The sequence below is a fragment of the Coturnix japonica genome, chromosome 1, assembly GCF_001577835.2.
Source record: "Coturnix japonica isolate 7356 chromosome 1, Coturnix japonica 2.1, whole genome shotgun sequence".
Taxonomy (NCBI): Eukaryota; Metazoa; Chordata; class Aves; order Galliformes; family Phasianidae; genus Coturnix; species Coturnix japonica.
Window position 1 is genome coordinate 101,154,263 of NC_029516.1, and position 15,883 is coordinate 101,170,145.

The 15,883-nt window shown below is 40.1% G+C and overlaps 1 protein-coding gene across 1 annotated transcript in view; it reads left to right on the plus strand.

The window, feature by feature from the left end:
- The first annotated feature begins 5,351 nt into the window (after positions 1–5,351).
- The window catches only part of MED14 (mediator complex subunit 14), a 32,979-nt gene continuing 22,447 nt past the window's right edge, over positions 5,352–15,883 (plus strand). Inside the window, exons 1-6 of the mRNA XM_015884784.2 lie at positions 5,352–5,730; positions 7,899–7,925; positions 12,129–12,234; positions 12,854–13,027; positions 13,800–13,929; positions 15,671–15,799. Of these exons, the coding sequence (XP_015740270.1) occupies positions 5,549–5,730; positions 7,899–7,925; positions 12,129–12,234; positions 12,854–13,027; positions 13,800–13,929; positions 15,671–15,799 (748 nt within the window). The 5' untranslated portion in view covers positions 5,352–5,548. The remainder of the gene's footprint in view (positions 5,731–7,898; positions 7,926–12,128; positions 12,235–12,853; positions 13,028–13,799; positions 13,930–15,670; positions 15,800–15,883) is intronic.

Sequence of the window (15,883 nt, forward strand, 5' to 3'; positions counted from 1 at the left end):
AAGGTCCATCCGAGTGTATTGTCCTTTAATTGGTCGGTCGTGATCGTGCCACTTGGTGTGTCGTTCCTTGGTTGGTCCTTCCGTGAAACTTTGTATCCATCGGGGCGCGCTTGCCTGTAACTATGCAGAGATACACAAATTCACCCTAAAATTAGAGTGCTCTGCAACCCTTGTGGCCTCACTAATTCCACCCATCACATCCGGTCCTAATGAACAAGCACCTCCACCACAATGCTACCACACTCGCGTCCTATCATACGAGCAACGACATTTTCTGCAACCCTTGTGGCCTCCATATTCCACCATCACATCCCGGTCCTAATGAACAAGTACTTCACCACAATGCTACCACATCCCGGTCTTAATGAGCAAACATTTTATCACAGGTATGACTAATCAGATCAACTTCCCTGCTAGTGTCTCCATCTCCTTAGGTGTTTGTGCAAACAAATCCTTTTTGCCCTAAGTACTTTCTTGTTGAAATAAGCGCTCACTTTGCATTTTTCCTGCATAGGTGTAGTTTTTAGAAGTCTGTGAGTAACAGTGAGGAAGTGTTAAACAGGGAGAAATCACAGGTTATGGATGACGTTGTCAACTATTTCCAGGCAGTGACTGAGCGGTGCAATTCATCACCTCACTGCCACGAGTTAGATCAAGGGCTCTTTCTCCTTCATCAGCTTTTCAGAGATGTGGGGTCTAGAATGGATGTTACAGTTTCACTCCTGTGTCAGAGTTACGTGTGAACAAAGAATTTTTTACCCACAGAAAAATGCAGTTTGTGCGGCTGAAGTAGTAAATTGTGTTCTAATTAACTGAATAACAATGATGAAAATACACTCTTTTGGAGATAATGAGGCCTTCAGCTACGTTTAGTTCCAGTCTGACAGAGACAAACCAATTTAAAATTTACAGTGAATATCAATACTGTTAATAAAGAAGGCCAGAAATCTCAAACGAATACGGCTATGTTCAGCATTTAAAAAATAACCCATGTTTGGGTTATTATAAGAAAGGGGACTTTTGTAAATTCAAATCAAATCAATGATACTATTTTATGACTTGGAGAATGTTTCTTTTCTTGGGTCGTTCACAACATATAATTAGAACTGTAGGATACTTTACTACACCCTGTACAAGAGATGCTCTATCTCACAGTGGCACACTGTTTCACAAAGCATAAGCGACTGCCAAAAAACTTCCAATCTACTACTGTATACTTTCTACTGTTCCAAAAACAGTTGACAAACTAAATTATATGAACAAAATACATTAGAAAAGAGAAATAACTTATCTAAAAACTTTTTTTTCAAGGATTTGTTCCCTCTGAACCTGTTTTAATAAAGTGAGAAAAGCACTTGTACAGTAACCAACCATAAGCCCCCTCCTGTAGTGCACACAAATAGTCTTTTGCGAAGAATGCTTTACTGTAAGTCCAACAGCCCTGCACAGCCACAAAACAGTGATTTGTGTCATAGAGTACTGAATTATCAAAGAATAACATAATCACTGATACAAATATAAGCCATAAAGTCATTTGTTCTTCCCTATTTTGTGATTACAAGCTCATCAGTATTTTTCAACTGGACTTTTATCACAGCCAAAAATATCATATGTTCATGTAAATGCTGTAACAGAAGAGACTAAACTTTTTTGGCAACTGGAATGTGCTTAATGTATAGTGATGCATGTTATCTTCTCTGAATTTAAATACGTACTTAAACTTGTATTGAACACAAAGCAGAAGCATTGTAACTTCACAATACGCAGCACTACAACAATTGGTGCTATATTTGGGAACTCATGAAAAGAATGTTTTCTGAAAAGTCTTCTGAAAAGGATAGAAGTGATGAAAATGTTATTATTCATAGAACAGTTTGGGTTGGAAGGGACCTATAGGATCACCTAATTCCGGCTCTCTGTGATAGGCAGGGACACCTCTCACTAGACCAGGTTGCTCAAAGCCCCATCTAGTCTTCAAAATTTACACAGGCATTTTGATATAATAATGCTAATTTTATAAATTAACAAGAAATCCAGAGTCACCAGCAGTCCTTCCCTCCGGCTCACAGTCAGAATCATAGCTCCATGACTAAATAGCAACAAGCTTTATGTGACCATGCTTCCTCATGTCTTTCAGGTTTTTTCTCTGTAGGGTACGAGATCACAGTGGTTGTTTCTGGCCTGTTCTGCTGCACTAAGAGACAGGCTGCAATACTCTGCAAGAGCATAGCTTCACTTTCCCTGTGTGCCCAGCAGGCTTTCCTGCCAGGCACTCCCCTTGGTTGCCTTGCACCGCTAAGACCTCTCCTGTGCTCCAGGGCCCGGAGAGCCAAGCAAGGCTGAGCAACAAACTAAGTGCAGCAGCAGGCTGTGCCCTGCACATCAGGTGGCAGTGCTGGACACAGGTCTCAGTGGCGCACAGCTGAGTGTGTGAGGTTTGCTCTTCTAACACAAGGGTATTAGAACATGCTTAATTGCTATGTAGATCTGCAGCTGTGGTCAGATAGTGTTTAAATGCTGGCCCTTACACTCACTCAAAAGTAAAGACGTACATAGAGAATATTCTTTCACCTGCAAGAAAGGTGGGAGACAACTGCGTACATAGGACCAAGCAGGTCTGGTTTTGTACCATTACTACTAGAAAATGTTCTGTTGGTTTCACATGGAGAAAGACTGAAAACTGCTCAATTACGAGAATGAATACAAATGACAATACAGAAGTCTGTCTTTAACTGAAAAGCCCACATGAACACAGCCAACCTTTTCCTCCCCATAACTGGGCACGACACTTCCTTAGCAAAGAGCCAATAGGGAAGTGCAGTTGAAAACTGGGATTGTTAAAATTTCACTGCTTTTAGAAAACTCAACAGCAGATTTAGAAGCTTCAGTAAATGACTGTAATCACAGTAACAAGACTCGATAGAAAGATATCAACTATTCTTGATTGACTACATACAGAAATATAAGCTAGACCTGACAGATAAAATCAGGTTATATTTTATGCTGAATTATCCTCTTACTGAAGCAAAGTGCAAAATTCAGTAATTCCCAATCAACGTCTCCCCAAACACATGCAACTGTACCTAAGAATACAATTTGGATTAATTTTTAGCCATTTTCATTGCTTCTGCTTTAGTGTTCTGCTTAAACTCACCATTATCTCATATCAGGAGTCCATTTTGTTATTTGGAGAATTGTATCTAGAGTGCTGCTTATCTTGAAACATTAATTTAAAACATTTTCTTATCTACATGCAACAAACTCACCTATATAATGACTGCAGGTCTAACTCAGAGTCCACAGCCACAGCCCACAACTCAATATACCATTTTTCACTCATGCTTTTAAGTGCTAAGAAACTGAGTACCTGCAAGATTGCAGGAACCAATAGCCCCACTCTGAACTGAAGCTTTGTTGACTTTTATTTCAACTCGATACATCCAAATTCAGTCTGTCAAGCTTATGGAGAACTGTAAGTTATACAGAGTTTATCTATTGTCTCCCTAACAGCTATATAATTTGTTAGGTCTATATCAGAGCACTGCACAGTGTTCTCTCCCTCAGATGTCACAGAATTATCAAGGTTGGAAAAGATCTAGAAGATCATCTAGTCCAACCATCACCAATACTTCCCAGCTAAATCATATTCCTCAACACAACATCCAAACGTTTCTTGAACACTCCTATGGTCGGTGACTCCACCACCTCCCTGGGCAGTGCATTCCAATGCCTGACTACCCTTTCTGAGAAGTAATACTTCCTAATATCCAGTCTGAATCTCCCCTGCCGCAGCTTAAAACCATTCCCTCTAGTTCTATCACTGATTACACGAGAGAAGAGGCCAGCCTCCCTTCAGGAAGTTATAGAGAGCTATAAGGTCTCCCCTGAGCCTCCTCTTCTCCAGGCTGAAGTCCTGGTACTCTTTCCCGTAATCTCCACAGGCTTTGCTTTCTTCCTCCCAGGTGGTGGTGTGCCTTTGCCACCACAATAAGCTTCTGAAACCTGTTTCCAATTTCTTTAAGCTAGGCTTTTGAATTTAGATACAATGCTTATCCGTCTTAGAAGTGCTTATACAAAAACAGGCAGCGCTGCCAGCCTCAGAAAGGCAACAATAAGCAAAAACACATATACGCGTATTTCTTTTTTCCATGAGTAATATTTAGGCCAGTCTCTTGTTTATCAAACACTTTATACTCATCTCCAACTTACTGTTGAAACAACAACTCTTGCAGTCTCCCAGTATCAGAATTGCCTGCATACAATGTGTAAGCTTTGACCTTCTGAACATTCTCTGTGACTGCTCTTCCTTTCCTTGAAAGCAGTATCAAGAGCTTCCTTGTTTCTTAAGCATCCATGTGAGTACAGCTCAGCATGATCCCTGCAGCGGTTCTCATTAACTTCTCCAAGCAAAGTAGGCAAAGGCAGCTCCTTCCTTCAGCCCCTCCCAGAATACACTAAGACTAGAGCAGAGTATTGCAGGAATGGCCTACGAAGGGGCAAAGTCAAATTGTATCACAAAAAAATTGCATCCCAGCAATTTCCACCTGCCTTTTCAAAAGCAAAGGCTCAAAATCAATGGGAATTTTATTCTGGACTAAATTGCAAGAGAAAAGATGGGAAGACAGGGGGGAAAAAAAGGAAGAAAAAACAAAACAAAACAAAACAAAAAGCTTGTATTTCTAAGATACAGTTCTCATAATATGTAGCCAAATCACATTCCAGTTCATGTATATTGGAATTATCGTGACCTTGTGCTCTATCTGTTAGGGGGATTTGCTCGTAACCACGCGGCTGGAATGTATGATTTAATACTGAACTGTAGCACAAAACACCGGGGATTCACACTGTTCCTTATGCTGTGTCCTTTGGTAACCAGGACACAAAAACCCCACCTCGGTTGTTACAGACGCTCCCTGTTCCCTTCCAGGAACGTCAGTTACTCCGGATGAGAGAAATATGCAGTAGTTCACCTCAGAATCACAGAATTATCAAGGTCGGAAGAGACCTAGAAGATCATGTAGTCCAACCATTGCCAATACTTCCCAGCTAAATCATATTCATCAACACAACATCCAAACGTTTCTTGAACACTCCCATGGTCGGTGACTCCACCACCTCCCTGGGCAGTGCATTCCAATGCCTGACTACCCTTTCCGAGAAGAAAGGGTAAACCTCCAGCTTCCCCGTCCCTTTGCGCTTTAGGACTGCCTGCCATACCCCATGTTATTAGCCCTTCTGCAGCCGCATCCCACACAACAGCCACCTCCCCCCCACACCCCGCCCCTCCGGCCCCGCCTCCCGCCCGGCTGTCCCTTGGGCTCTGTCGGAAAGCTTTTCTTTCCGGTCCTCCGGAGCTGTTCGCTTCCTGTCCCGTGCCCCCAACATGGCGGCAGCCCCTGCGCCCAGTGAGTTCTGAGCGCCGCTCGGCCCGTTCCCTACCGCTGCCCTCCGTTGCCCGGCGTCCTCCCTGCGGGCCGAGCCGGGCTGTGTCCCGGCAGCCCCGGGCCGCCGAGCCGATCCCGCCTGGGGTTGAGGCGCCGCCGCCGCCATGGCGCCAGTGCAGCTGGAGAGCAACCAGCTGGTGCCGGCCGGCGGGGGCCCCGCGTCAGCCCCAGCCCCGCCGGCACCCGGCGCAGTGACAGCCGCCGCCAGCCCCGGTTACCGGCTCAGCACCCTGATCGACTTTCTCCTGCACCGGACCTACGCCGAGCTGACCGTGCTGGCAGACCTGTGAGTGCCCCCGGCCCCCTGCACGCCTCGGCCTGCTCTCGCGCCTCTTTTCCATGCTCGTGTGAGGAGGCCTCGATGAGGCCTGACCCAGAGCCGAGTGGGGAGGTTGCACCTTCCTTGGCTCCTGCCCTGACGAAAGGCCTCATTCATGTGGCTTTGCCCCTCCTCATGTTGTGTTCTGGGGCCTAGTGGAAGCTAACGAGCCCCCTGTCATAAAAAGGGGAGAAGGCTGGAGAGCTGAGAGCAGATGGATGTAAGATGTTTTAGGCAGTGCTCTAGTTCAGTGCCTGGCAGAAAGCCCATATAGTCACAGTCTCGTGCGGGTTGGAAGGGACCTTAGAGATCATCGAGTCCAACCCCCGGGATTTGAGCCTCTGTGTAGCAGAGCGGCACTTCTACCACTTGCGCCACAGGGGATTCGAACCCGGGCAATGTAGTGCTTGTAATGGTCTCAAAATATGTGTCAATGAAAAGTGGAAAAACTGAGTTGTTTCCAAGGGCTACAACTCCTACACAGTACTTAAATTACCACCTGAGTGCTTTCGAAGGGAAAAACAGAAGACCACTATACACACAATCAGTTGTGCTAAGGTTTAGCTTGAAATTGTAAGCCAAGAAAAGTTTTCCTGAAAGCATTCTGTCAATGAATAAGTGTGCACCTTTATGTTTGTTTAAACAAAGATTCTTAGGGAGATTGTGTATCTTTAATGAAATCACATATGGAGCAATTGGTGTTGGGGAAGGCACGCGTATTTTCTTGTGAAACTCCATGTCTGGTAAGTATGCAAGCAGAGTTTTGCTTGACTTGAGGTTAAGAGCACTCAAATTATAGAAAGGATGAGGAATTTTACTTTGTCTCGAGAAAACTTCCAAAATGCCAGTGAAAAGTCTCTGCTGTATGTTTACGATACCTATAGTCAGTAACTGATTTTGTACACGCTCTTTTAGGAACATTTGTCTGTGATGTCCTGTATGTTTAAGGTGTAGAACTGGTTCTTTAGACTGGAGTGTATAGCTGAGGTAAGAACTAAGAAAAGTGGTGTGAAGAAGAGATGAAGGATGCTTTTGGTACTGTGATTCACCAAGTAAGGTTTTAAGCTTGTGCAGTCTCCTCTAAAAGTGGAGTGGGCTATATTTTTCCGCTGTATCTCTCCATAAAGGATGGATTTACCTGTGTGATGTGGTGTAGGGAGCCTGCTTTGGCAGGGGGGTTGGACTCAATGATCTCTGGAGGTCCCTTCCAACCCCTACAATTCTGTGATTCTGTGATTTGGCTATTAAAAAGTCCAACTGCAAAGTATTCTCTTCCTTCCCTTCAGCAAAGAACTCTTGCTCCTTTACCAGCATCATGAATGAAAAATGACTTTGAAATGAAGTGCCAGTAATAACTGTAGGACATTAGGGTTGATGAGAATGCAGCCCCCTTTTTTTCTGCAGTAGTATCTGTTGTGCAGGTAGTTGATAAAGTTCTGGAGTATGATGTTTCTTCACTTCTAGACTGTTGAAAGATAAACTTGTTTCAGGCAGGTCAGAAACAGCCGAAGTTAATCTTGCCCTACGTGTTCTATGATTGCTATTATGTATTAACTAGCCCCTTTCATAGGTATTTAATGGGAATGATAAGTTACAAAGCACAGGTAGTGATATTGTATAGCATGGCTGGCTTAGCAGAAATGTTGAGATTTAAACGTTCTTCATATAATGATAAAATCCCTTAGGACAGGGATTTTTCCCACAGGATCGGGCTGCCCAGGGCCTCATATAACCCTTCAGTTTACCGAAGGCATTCAGGGCTGCAAGTGCTGGCTCATACTCAGTCTTTCATCCACCAAGCTTTTCATTTAACTTGACCATTTCCAGTTTAACTGTCATGTTCTGGCTGTTGTCCTGTGGTATGGTCCTTTTATACGCCTGATTCTTCCCACTTCCCATACAATACTCCACCACCCTTGTGTCTTTAACTGAGCTGCTCTGCGGAACTGTTAAGCTATTTCCTTTATCAAACATGTATTTAGGAGACATTTACAATCAGGATTTTTGGAATGCTTTTCATAAGTATGTAGAAATTCTTGCACTGGTCTGAAGGTCACTAATAAATCTTTTCTGTAGTGGTATGAAGCATAATGGAACAATGGATAACATACTGTCTTTTTTTCTTTTTATTACAGATTACCAAGGAAGACTGATATGGAAAGGTGAGTTAAAATAAGACCGTCTATAACACATGTTAAACACAAAACCTTGTTTAGGATGTTAAGGGATGTCTCAAGGGAGTATTTTTCTCTTAATTTTAGATTTTATGCAAGAAAATAAACCTTATTTGTCTTGCTGTCAGTATGTAGTTTCAAGATCTTCCTAAGCATAGACAGCAATATTGTTTTTTGTTGTTTTGTTTTATTTAGTTATTGGGTGTTTTTGTTGGTTTTGCCCAGTTCATTAATGTGATATTGCTATTCTATCAGGTGAAATCTATTAAGGACATTGTTCTCTTAATTACAATGAGACTTGAAGCAGTGAAGTGACGGTACATCTAATAGGAAAGGGAGCTAGAGAGCCTAGATTTGAGATAGTGTGTTGAATTTCATTCAGAAGTAGTGGTTCAACAAGGTAAATACTTCTTGTCTACCTTTTTGTGTTACCTGTCTTTCTTATCATCTGGCACCATTTGGTATCTGCATTTTTTTACCTGCTTGGTGTTGTTTTGAAGTATAAAGATTAATTGAAAACAAATGTAAGTAGCCAGAACAGGCTTTTTTGTTAATTTATTTAATCTTCTCTCCTTCTCCCCCGGATGAAAGAACCTGATTTGTTCTTTTTGTTGTTTCTTTGAGTGGACCCTAAAATGTTATTTTTTATTATTTTTGATTAAGCTTTATTTCTTTTGCTATTTGCATTAACACCCTTATTGACCTAATTTTCTCTGGATACATGTAACAGCTCTGTTATTCCTAAGGATGCGGAGAATGTTGATGAAGAATTCTGTGTAGCAGGATAGTCGTCAATTCAGTCATCTCACATCTTCTCAAATTCTCATAACCTGGTGTGAAATTAATGAGGCTTTCAGGAATTCATAACCTGGAATGGTTCTTTGCATGTCTTTTTTCTTATGTATAATATTTTATAAAGAAGAGCAATCTATTTGCATTTTATATTATCACTATATTTGCTGAAACAATGATATTCAGCTTGGGTCCAGAGCTCTCTCTTACTGGTGTGGGGGCTTCATCCATCTACACATTGAGCATTTTGTTGTCAAGCTGAAACCTGCTCTTCAGGGCACACCTGTTTGAAGCAACGTGTTAAATCCTAGTGGAATGCAGGTAAAGGAAAATAACACAGTCTTCAGTGCTTACTTTGAATCATAGAATGGCCTGAGTTGAAAAGGACCACAATGATCATGTAGTTTCAACCCCTCTGCTATGTGCAGGGTCGCCAACCAGTAGACCAGGCTGCCCAGAGCCACATCCAGCCTGGCCTTGAATGTCTTCAGAGATGGGGCATCCACAGCCTCCTCACACAGTCTGTCCCAGTGCTTCACCATGTCCTGTAACTGAGAACATCTTGATATTAAATGCTAGCATCCATGTTAAATTTTACTTCAGTTCTTCTTAATGAAGTGGCTTTATAGCTCCCAAGGACATCTGTTAAGGGGCATAGTTTGTCCAGATTATTCTGTTGTGTTGAGTTTTTATGTTTTTGTTTTGTTGTTTTTTTTTACCAAGTTCAAGATGCCGTGGCAGCAGTAGTTGTGCTTTAAGCAGTGTTTCCTGAAGTTGGCCCAGCGACACGGTATATATGGGACGAAGATGGGATGGTGTTATCTTCTAATAAAGTTCATATAACATCTACATTTTTTTATGGCGACAAGCTAAAAGGTGCTATGGAAGGGGAAAAAAACTGATAGGAAATGATGAGTCTTAATATATGACTTTTCTTTGCAGAGTATTCTTTTAACTATTCACATCGTTGCCACTGATAGGAATAAATCACTTCCAATGTATTCTTGCAGTGAGAAAGATAAGCATTTGGATTAAAAGATAGTGTTAGTGCTGTGGTGTGAAAATAAAGCTGAATGTTGGGGAAAGTCCAGGGGCTTTCTCACTGATAATGTTTGATATTTGTTATCATCTTTTCCTTTATACTCCAATAAAGGATAGTGTGTGTGAATTATTTTTCCAAATACAGTAGCCGCTGTATAGGGTTTTAACTGGAACTTGGATTACAGTGACTTCACAAGGCCATGTCTTCTGTTATGGGGAAATGGACAGTAAAACTGATCCCTTCCATATGTTACCAGCTTGGCTGCAAAGATACGGTGGGATATCTTGTCAAAAGATGCTCAAAAGGCAGTGTAAATGCATCTTCTGTTCTCCCCTTGGTTGTGGAGCTGGACATCATATAGAAAGCAGTGGTGTTGATTAGGGATGATTTGTTCTTGGTACATCTGTGCAGGCTGTTCCCAGGCCACTTTCATGTTTTTTGTTTACCTGGATATAGCTTCCATAAAGATTTTCTGCATACTTCTTGTTAACTGAGCTTTGGCTCTCTGGCATGTGGTCCTTCTTGAAGATGGGCATGTTGTTTGCCTTGTTTCCGGTCATTGACACCTCTTATTGCTATGGCCTTTTGGAAATTATAGAGTTACTTTGCACTTTCAGGTCAACTCCTTCAGCACCTTTGGATGCATCCCATCTGCTCTGATGGCTTTTTGTGTGACAGGTTTACTGAAGTAGTCCTTTACTTGATATTCCTCTACTGTAGCTAATAGTTCCCTCCCCTAGGCTCCATCACTAAGCTGAAGGATCTGAAATACCTGAGATCAGAACTTAACAGTAGAGAATATACTCAGTCCCACAGCTTTGTCTGTGCCAGTTTTCTTTTGCACCACAGAGCACTGGACTCATGTTTCCTTTTGCTGTTTATGGACCTGTAGTATAGAAGTTCTTGTTGACCTTCATCCTTTGCTAGTTTTTCTTCTGAGTTCTCATTTTCTATGCTTGTCTCTGCATGCATGAGTAGTTTCTAGGTATTGCCCTCTCCCACCTTCTTTGTACTTCCTATTTGCATTCAGTTTGTTCAGGGATTTCTTGTTCAAGCTTTCTTCTCATTGGAACAGACTTCGTTAGAAACAAAGTTTTAGTAATTCTTATTTATATTAAAGTTGAATTATTTTGAAGGATTGTTTCTGAAGTGTGGTCATTCAAAAGCTTTTTAATGTGCTCTGCTTTGCTTTTACAGGTCTTGTAAATGTATTATTTCTGTACGTTTCATCTTCATTGAAGTCATTTTTTTGTGCAGCCCAAAATTAAGTTCAATATCTATAATGAAGAACAAAGGAACACTGCAACACCGACAGACTCATGGGTTCTTTAGAGAGGGGTAGATGGATGTGAATTCCCAGTGCGGCTGTGGTTTGAAGGTGACAGCCATGGTTATGGAAGCAGGTCTTTGTCAATTAGAACTGACAGGCTGCCTGTAACTTCATAAAGCAGTATTAATGATGCAATTCCTGGAATACTTTCAGTAATTTTCATTATTAAATTGCTGTGGTTTTTTTTTTCTATTTCTATTCCATTATGGTTTTGTTAACTTTTAAAAATTTTTCCACATCTTACACTGATAATGTAGGATAGTTATATCCTAGTAGAGCAGTCTGTACCTGTAGCAGCTTGTCTACCGCTTCAAGTTCTAACATCAGGCTATGGATTATTCTAGAGTATATACTGTGTAATACAGGAAATTATTAGCTTAATGCCCGAGCTCTTGGCTGAGGTTTGTAGTATGTAATGCAGGAGACTGAGCCAGATGGTGTTAGTGGTGCTTCTGGTCCAAATACTCACCTGGTACAATCAGATTATGCGTTATGGATTGCGCAGGAGGGTTTACCTCATTACACTAACGTTTTCATCAGAAACAAGCTCTATCTGTATTATGAGTGTGTATGTTACAGATTAGGATCAGAAGGAGATGCAAATCCTATTTGGTAGAAGCTAATATCTGTTCTGGTAATTAATATGTGTTTTGTTCAGCTACACTTGTTACTTTCAACTTAAACCCTGGGGAAATCTTGGTAATTCAGTTGAGTTCACTAGCAAATTGTTTCTCTTAAAATTAGTAGTTAAATCATGTGAGTGTGCTGTTTAGTTTCCCCACACATTCTTGGTTGGTTAAAATCCCTGTGTGTTATTGGCATTTAGGTGCTTAAAATAGTGAGCTCAATCTTTTTTTTCCCCATGTTCTGTTTAAACAAGCAATCTATTAGTGTTTTCCTACATTGGCACAATTAGAAGTTATGGTAACTACTTTTTTACTTTAATGGCACACAGTTGAATTGCAGGTTAATTATGTGTCTGAGCACCAGCTTAGTCCATATTCAATTGTTTTTTTTGTTTTTACAGAAAAATAGAAATAGTGCAGTTTGCAAGCCGGACTCGTCAACTCTTTGTTCGTTTATTAGCCTTGGTCAAATGGGCTAATAATGCTGGAAAGGTGGAGAAGTGCGCGGTAAGTTGGCAGCAGAGTTGAGTATGAAACAATCTTTTAGTAGCCCAGGATTTTGGTCCCATCTGATTTTTCATTAATATAGAAGTGTAAAAAAAAAAAAAAAAAAAAAAAAAGAGCTGTATTTCACAGCAAATGAACATTAAGTGATAACCAATTTCTTCCTATTGAGAAGTTAAGCAGTTCTTAATGGTTCCCCAAAATTGCTCAGTAATTTAAAAAATACAAAATTGTGCGTCCTTTCAAGAGTTCTTAAACAGGACAGAGAAGATGGTGATCTCAGTGTGTTAGTTCTTGCTGTAATTTTGGTTCTGTTCTTAGTTAAGTAAAACACAGTGTTGCAAACACCAGGCTTTGCGTGATTACAAACAAGTTAAGTTGGATTCCAGTAGCATTCGTCACAGCTCTAGAAGTGCATAGATTGAAAGTGTATTTGCATGTGAACGTTATAGCAGAGCATTCATTCTTTGTGGTATTGATGTGATTCCTAGAATTGGAGGGAAGTGACAGAATCATTTCTATCATATATTAGATGAGCTGAAGATAAAGAACCACTGATTAGTGCATTTCTGACACGTCTTTTTTCTTTTTCCCTCTTCTCATCTCCCATTTTCTTCTACAGATGATATCAAGTTTTTTAGATCAGCAAGCCATTCTGTTTGTGGACACTGCCGATCGTCTGGCATCTCTAGCTAGAGACGCTTTGGTTCATGCTCGTCTACCTAGTTTTGCTATCCCGTATGCAATTGATGTTCTGACAACTGGATCATACCCACGCCTACCTACCTGCATTAGGGTAAATAATGATACGGTATTACTTGGTGTGAGGCGGGTCCCCATCAAATGCACATTAAAGAAACAGTCTGATATGTGCAAATGGAAGTGTAGTTTGCCACAGGAATAGTGCAGAGGCTCTGTAGTGTGAATTTTTGACAGGTGGCACTTCTTATTTGAGCAAGTTATCCTTTCCTAGTGAAACATTCTCTGGATTTGAACTAGCTCATCTCTGGAGTGAATATAATAGGAACGCTTTGTTTGATACTCAGCGTTTGTATGTTGTAAGCCATCATGCTAGAAAAGTACAGTGAAAAAGTGAGATACAAACACTTGTTTTCTCAGGGATTTTGGCTATAGCATACTGTATTTTGAGATACAGTGAACTACTTATGGCTCTTTTTAATGCTATTATATTTTCTTACTGATGAAATGCAGAATAATAGACTTATGGAGTAATACAAGCAATAGTATCTGTGACTTAGATTGACAGCTACAGATAAGGATTGACTTTCAGATGTTAGTATTTAAAAGCAAGTTTAGCCTAAAGTAAGGCCCGAGGTTGTTCTAATTTGTCCAAGTTGAACAGTTTTAGTCACTGATCAATCTCAGGCAAATTGTAAATAATTAGGGGAAAAAAGATGAACGCCAGATTAAAACAATCAAAAAATACTGTAATGGCCTGTGGAATTGTATTTGCAGACTTCTGATCTGGTTCATTTTTGTCATTGTTACTGGTAATGTATGAGACATGTTTGAGATGTATATTTATTTTTTGATGTCTGTTTTAACAGGATAAAATAATCCCTCCTGACCCAATTACAAAGAGTGAGAAGCAAACAACCCTTCATCAGCTGAACCAGATTCTTCGACATCGTTTAGTGACTACAGATCTCCCTCCCCAGCTGGCAAATCTTACAGTTGGTAAGAACTTCAGTCACTTTTTGAAGGGCAGTTTATTGGAGGCTGACTTAGTCGTTACTTTAATGCTTAAAAAAAGCTTAATCTAGTAAGGTTGAAATTCTGTATCTTTAAGACATTGAATTATCTTTTTCCCTTTTGAACAACGAAGACACCAATAATCTTGCTGGAATAATAATTACTTTCAACAGGAAATCCTGTGCGGGTAGTGGTAAAAATAATGCAGAGACTGCCTTGATCTTTCAGCAAGTGTATTATGAAAGGTTCTCCCCTTGTTTCAAGATAGACGCGCTCAGTGCCTGGTCCATGTTAGGCCATGCAATTCAACTGCTTTTTCTTAATTTAAAAATTCAGTTTAATTAAACTATTGGGTATTTCTCCTAAAAAGTCTTTGAATTTTAACTCAAGCACATTAATGTTGATTTTTTTTTTTTGTGTGTGTCTCTATTAATGTTCATCTTCATGAATTAAATCTGTTGATGTTTGTGCACACATTTTATTCTGTGACTCATTGCAGTACCAGATCTCTAAATTATAGAGATCTGTTTTCATTTAGTCCAAGTACAGGTGGATGATATGAGGACTTTTTTTTTTTTCTGTTGCTAAAGAAAGGGTGGTTATAAACCAGATTATGGCAGAATGCAGAAAATGGACCTGAAATGGACCTAGTCTGTACTTCTGTCAGACAGAGTTAGCCTTGTATAAATTATATCCCCTAGATCTAGAGTGAAGCTATTTTTGAAAGTTGGTGATAGTAGTTTTTGCTGATACCTTTGCAAACACTTCAATATCAATATTAGAGCCATTTTTTTTCTTAATGAGGTGTAAATGGATTTACATCCGAGTCATGAGATTTTTCAGTTAACTAAACACTTCAATACTAATTTCTGGTTTGAATTTGATTTCTTTTAAGAGCATATCTGGGATGCTTTTTAATGTGCAAGTTTGAGTTAAAATGGTATCAGATTCTAACCATTTTAACTCTTATATAAAACATATAGGAATGTTTCTAAATGTCAAGAATTGTAAAGATGTATATGTGGCATACTTGGTAGCTGATTGAGAAGATCAGCCTGCACTTCATAGTAAGAACTTGTACTTTATTGTTTACTTTGCTTCTCATTTCATTTATGACCTTTCTTATATAGTTTTGGCCACCTCTGTTCCAATGATAGCTATGCTGACATAAGTGTAAAGATGTATATGTCAATTACATAAATAATGTACATAATCTTTCTGAACATATATATATGAAGTATGAGGAAGTGTGTCATTTCCACATGAAAATGGAGTTAAAATTATTCTAATGTTAAATAAATAGTTTGCTGTGAAGTGTGTTTCTAGTGTTAGATTTTAGCCTAGGCTTCCTGTCTTCTGGATGTCTTCTGGATGTTCCTTGAATTCAGCAATGAATTGGAAAATTTAAGCTAGTCATACGGTTTGTGTAATGACAGATATTAGTAGTCAGCTCAGTGTAACTTTGTGTTGAAGCAGTACAGATGTTGACAAATTATTGTGACAAAACTACTGCTGTGCAAGTCACTTGGGGGTTTCTGTCTGTGCTGCTTATTGGCACTGGTATTGTTACATAAGCAGCTCCCAGAACTTCAGAATTGAACATAAATGTATGCAGCAGAACAGAATCTATAGAGAAGTAATTCGTTGTGAGTGCCAGAAACCACTGCGCTGGTAATATGAGGCATCTTATGAGACTGAGTGAAATAAAATATTTTTTCTTACTTAGCCAATGGTCGTGTGAAGTTCCGAGTTGAGGGGGAGTTTGAGGCCACCTTGACAGTGATGGGTGATGACCCTGACATCCCCTGGCGCCTTCTCAAACTGGAAATTTTGGTTGAAGACAAGGAAACTGGAGGTAATAAATACAGAAAACAAAGTTTAAATGTTCATTTTTAACATTGTTTTTCTGTGGTGTCATGTAAGTCTTGTTTATGCAGTC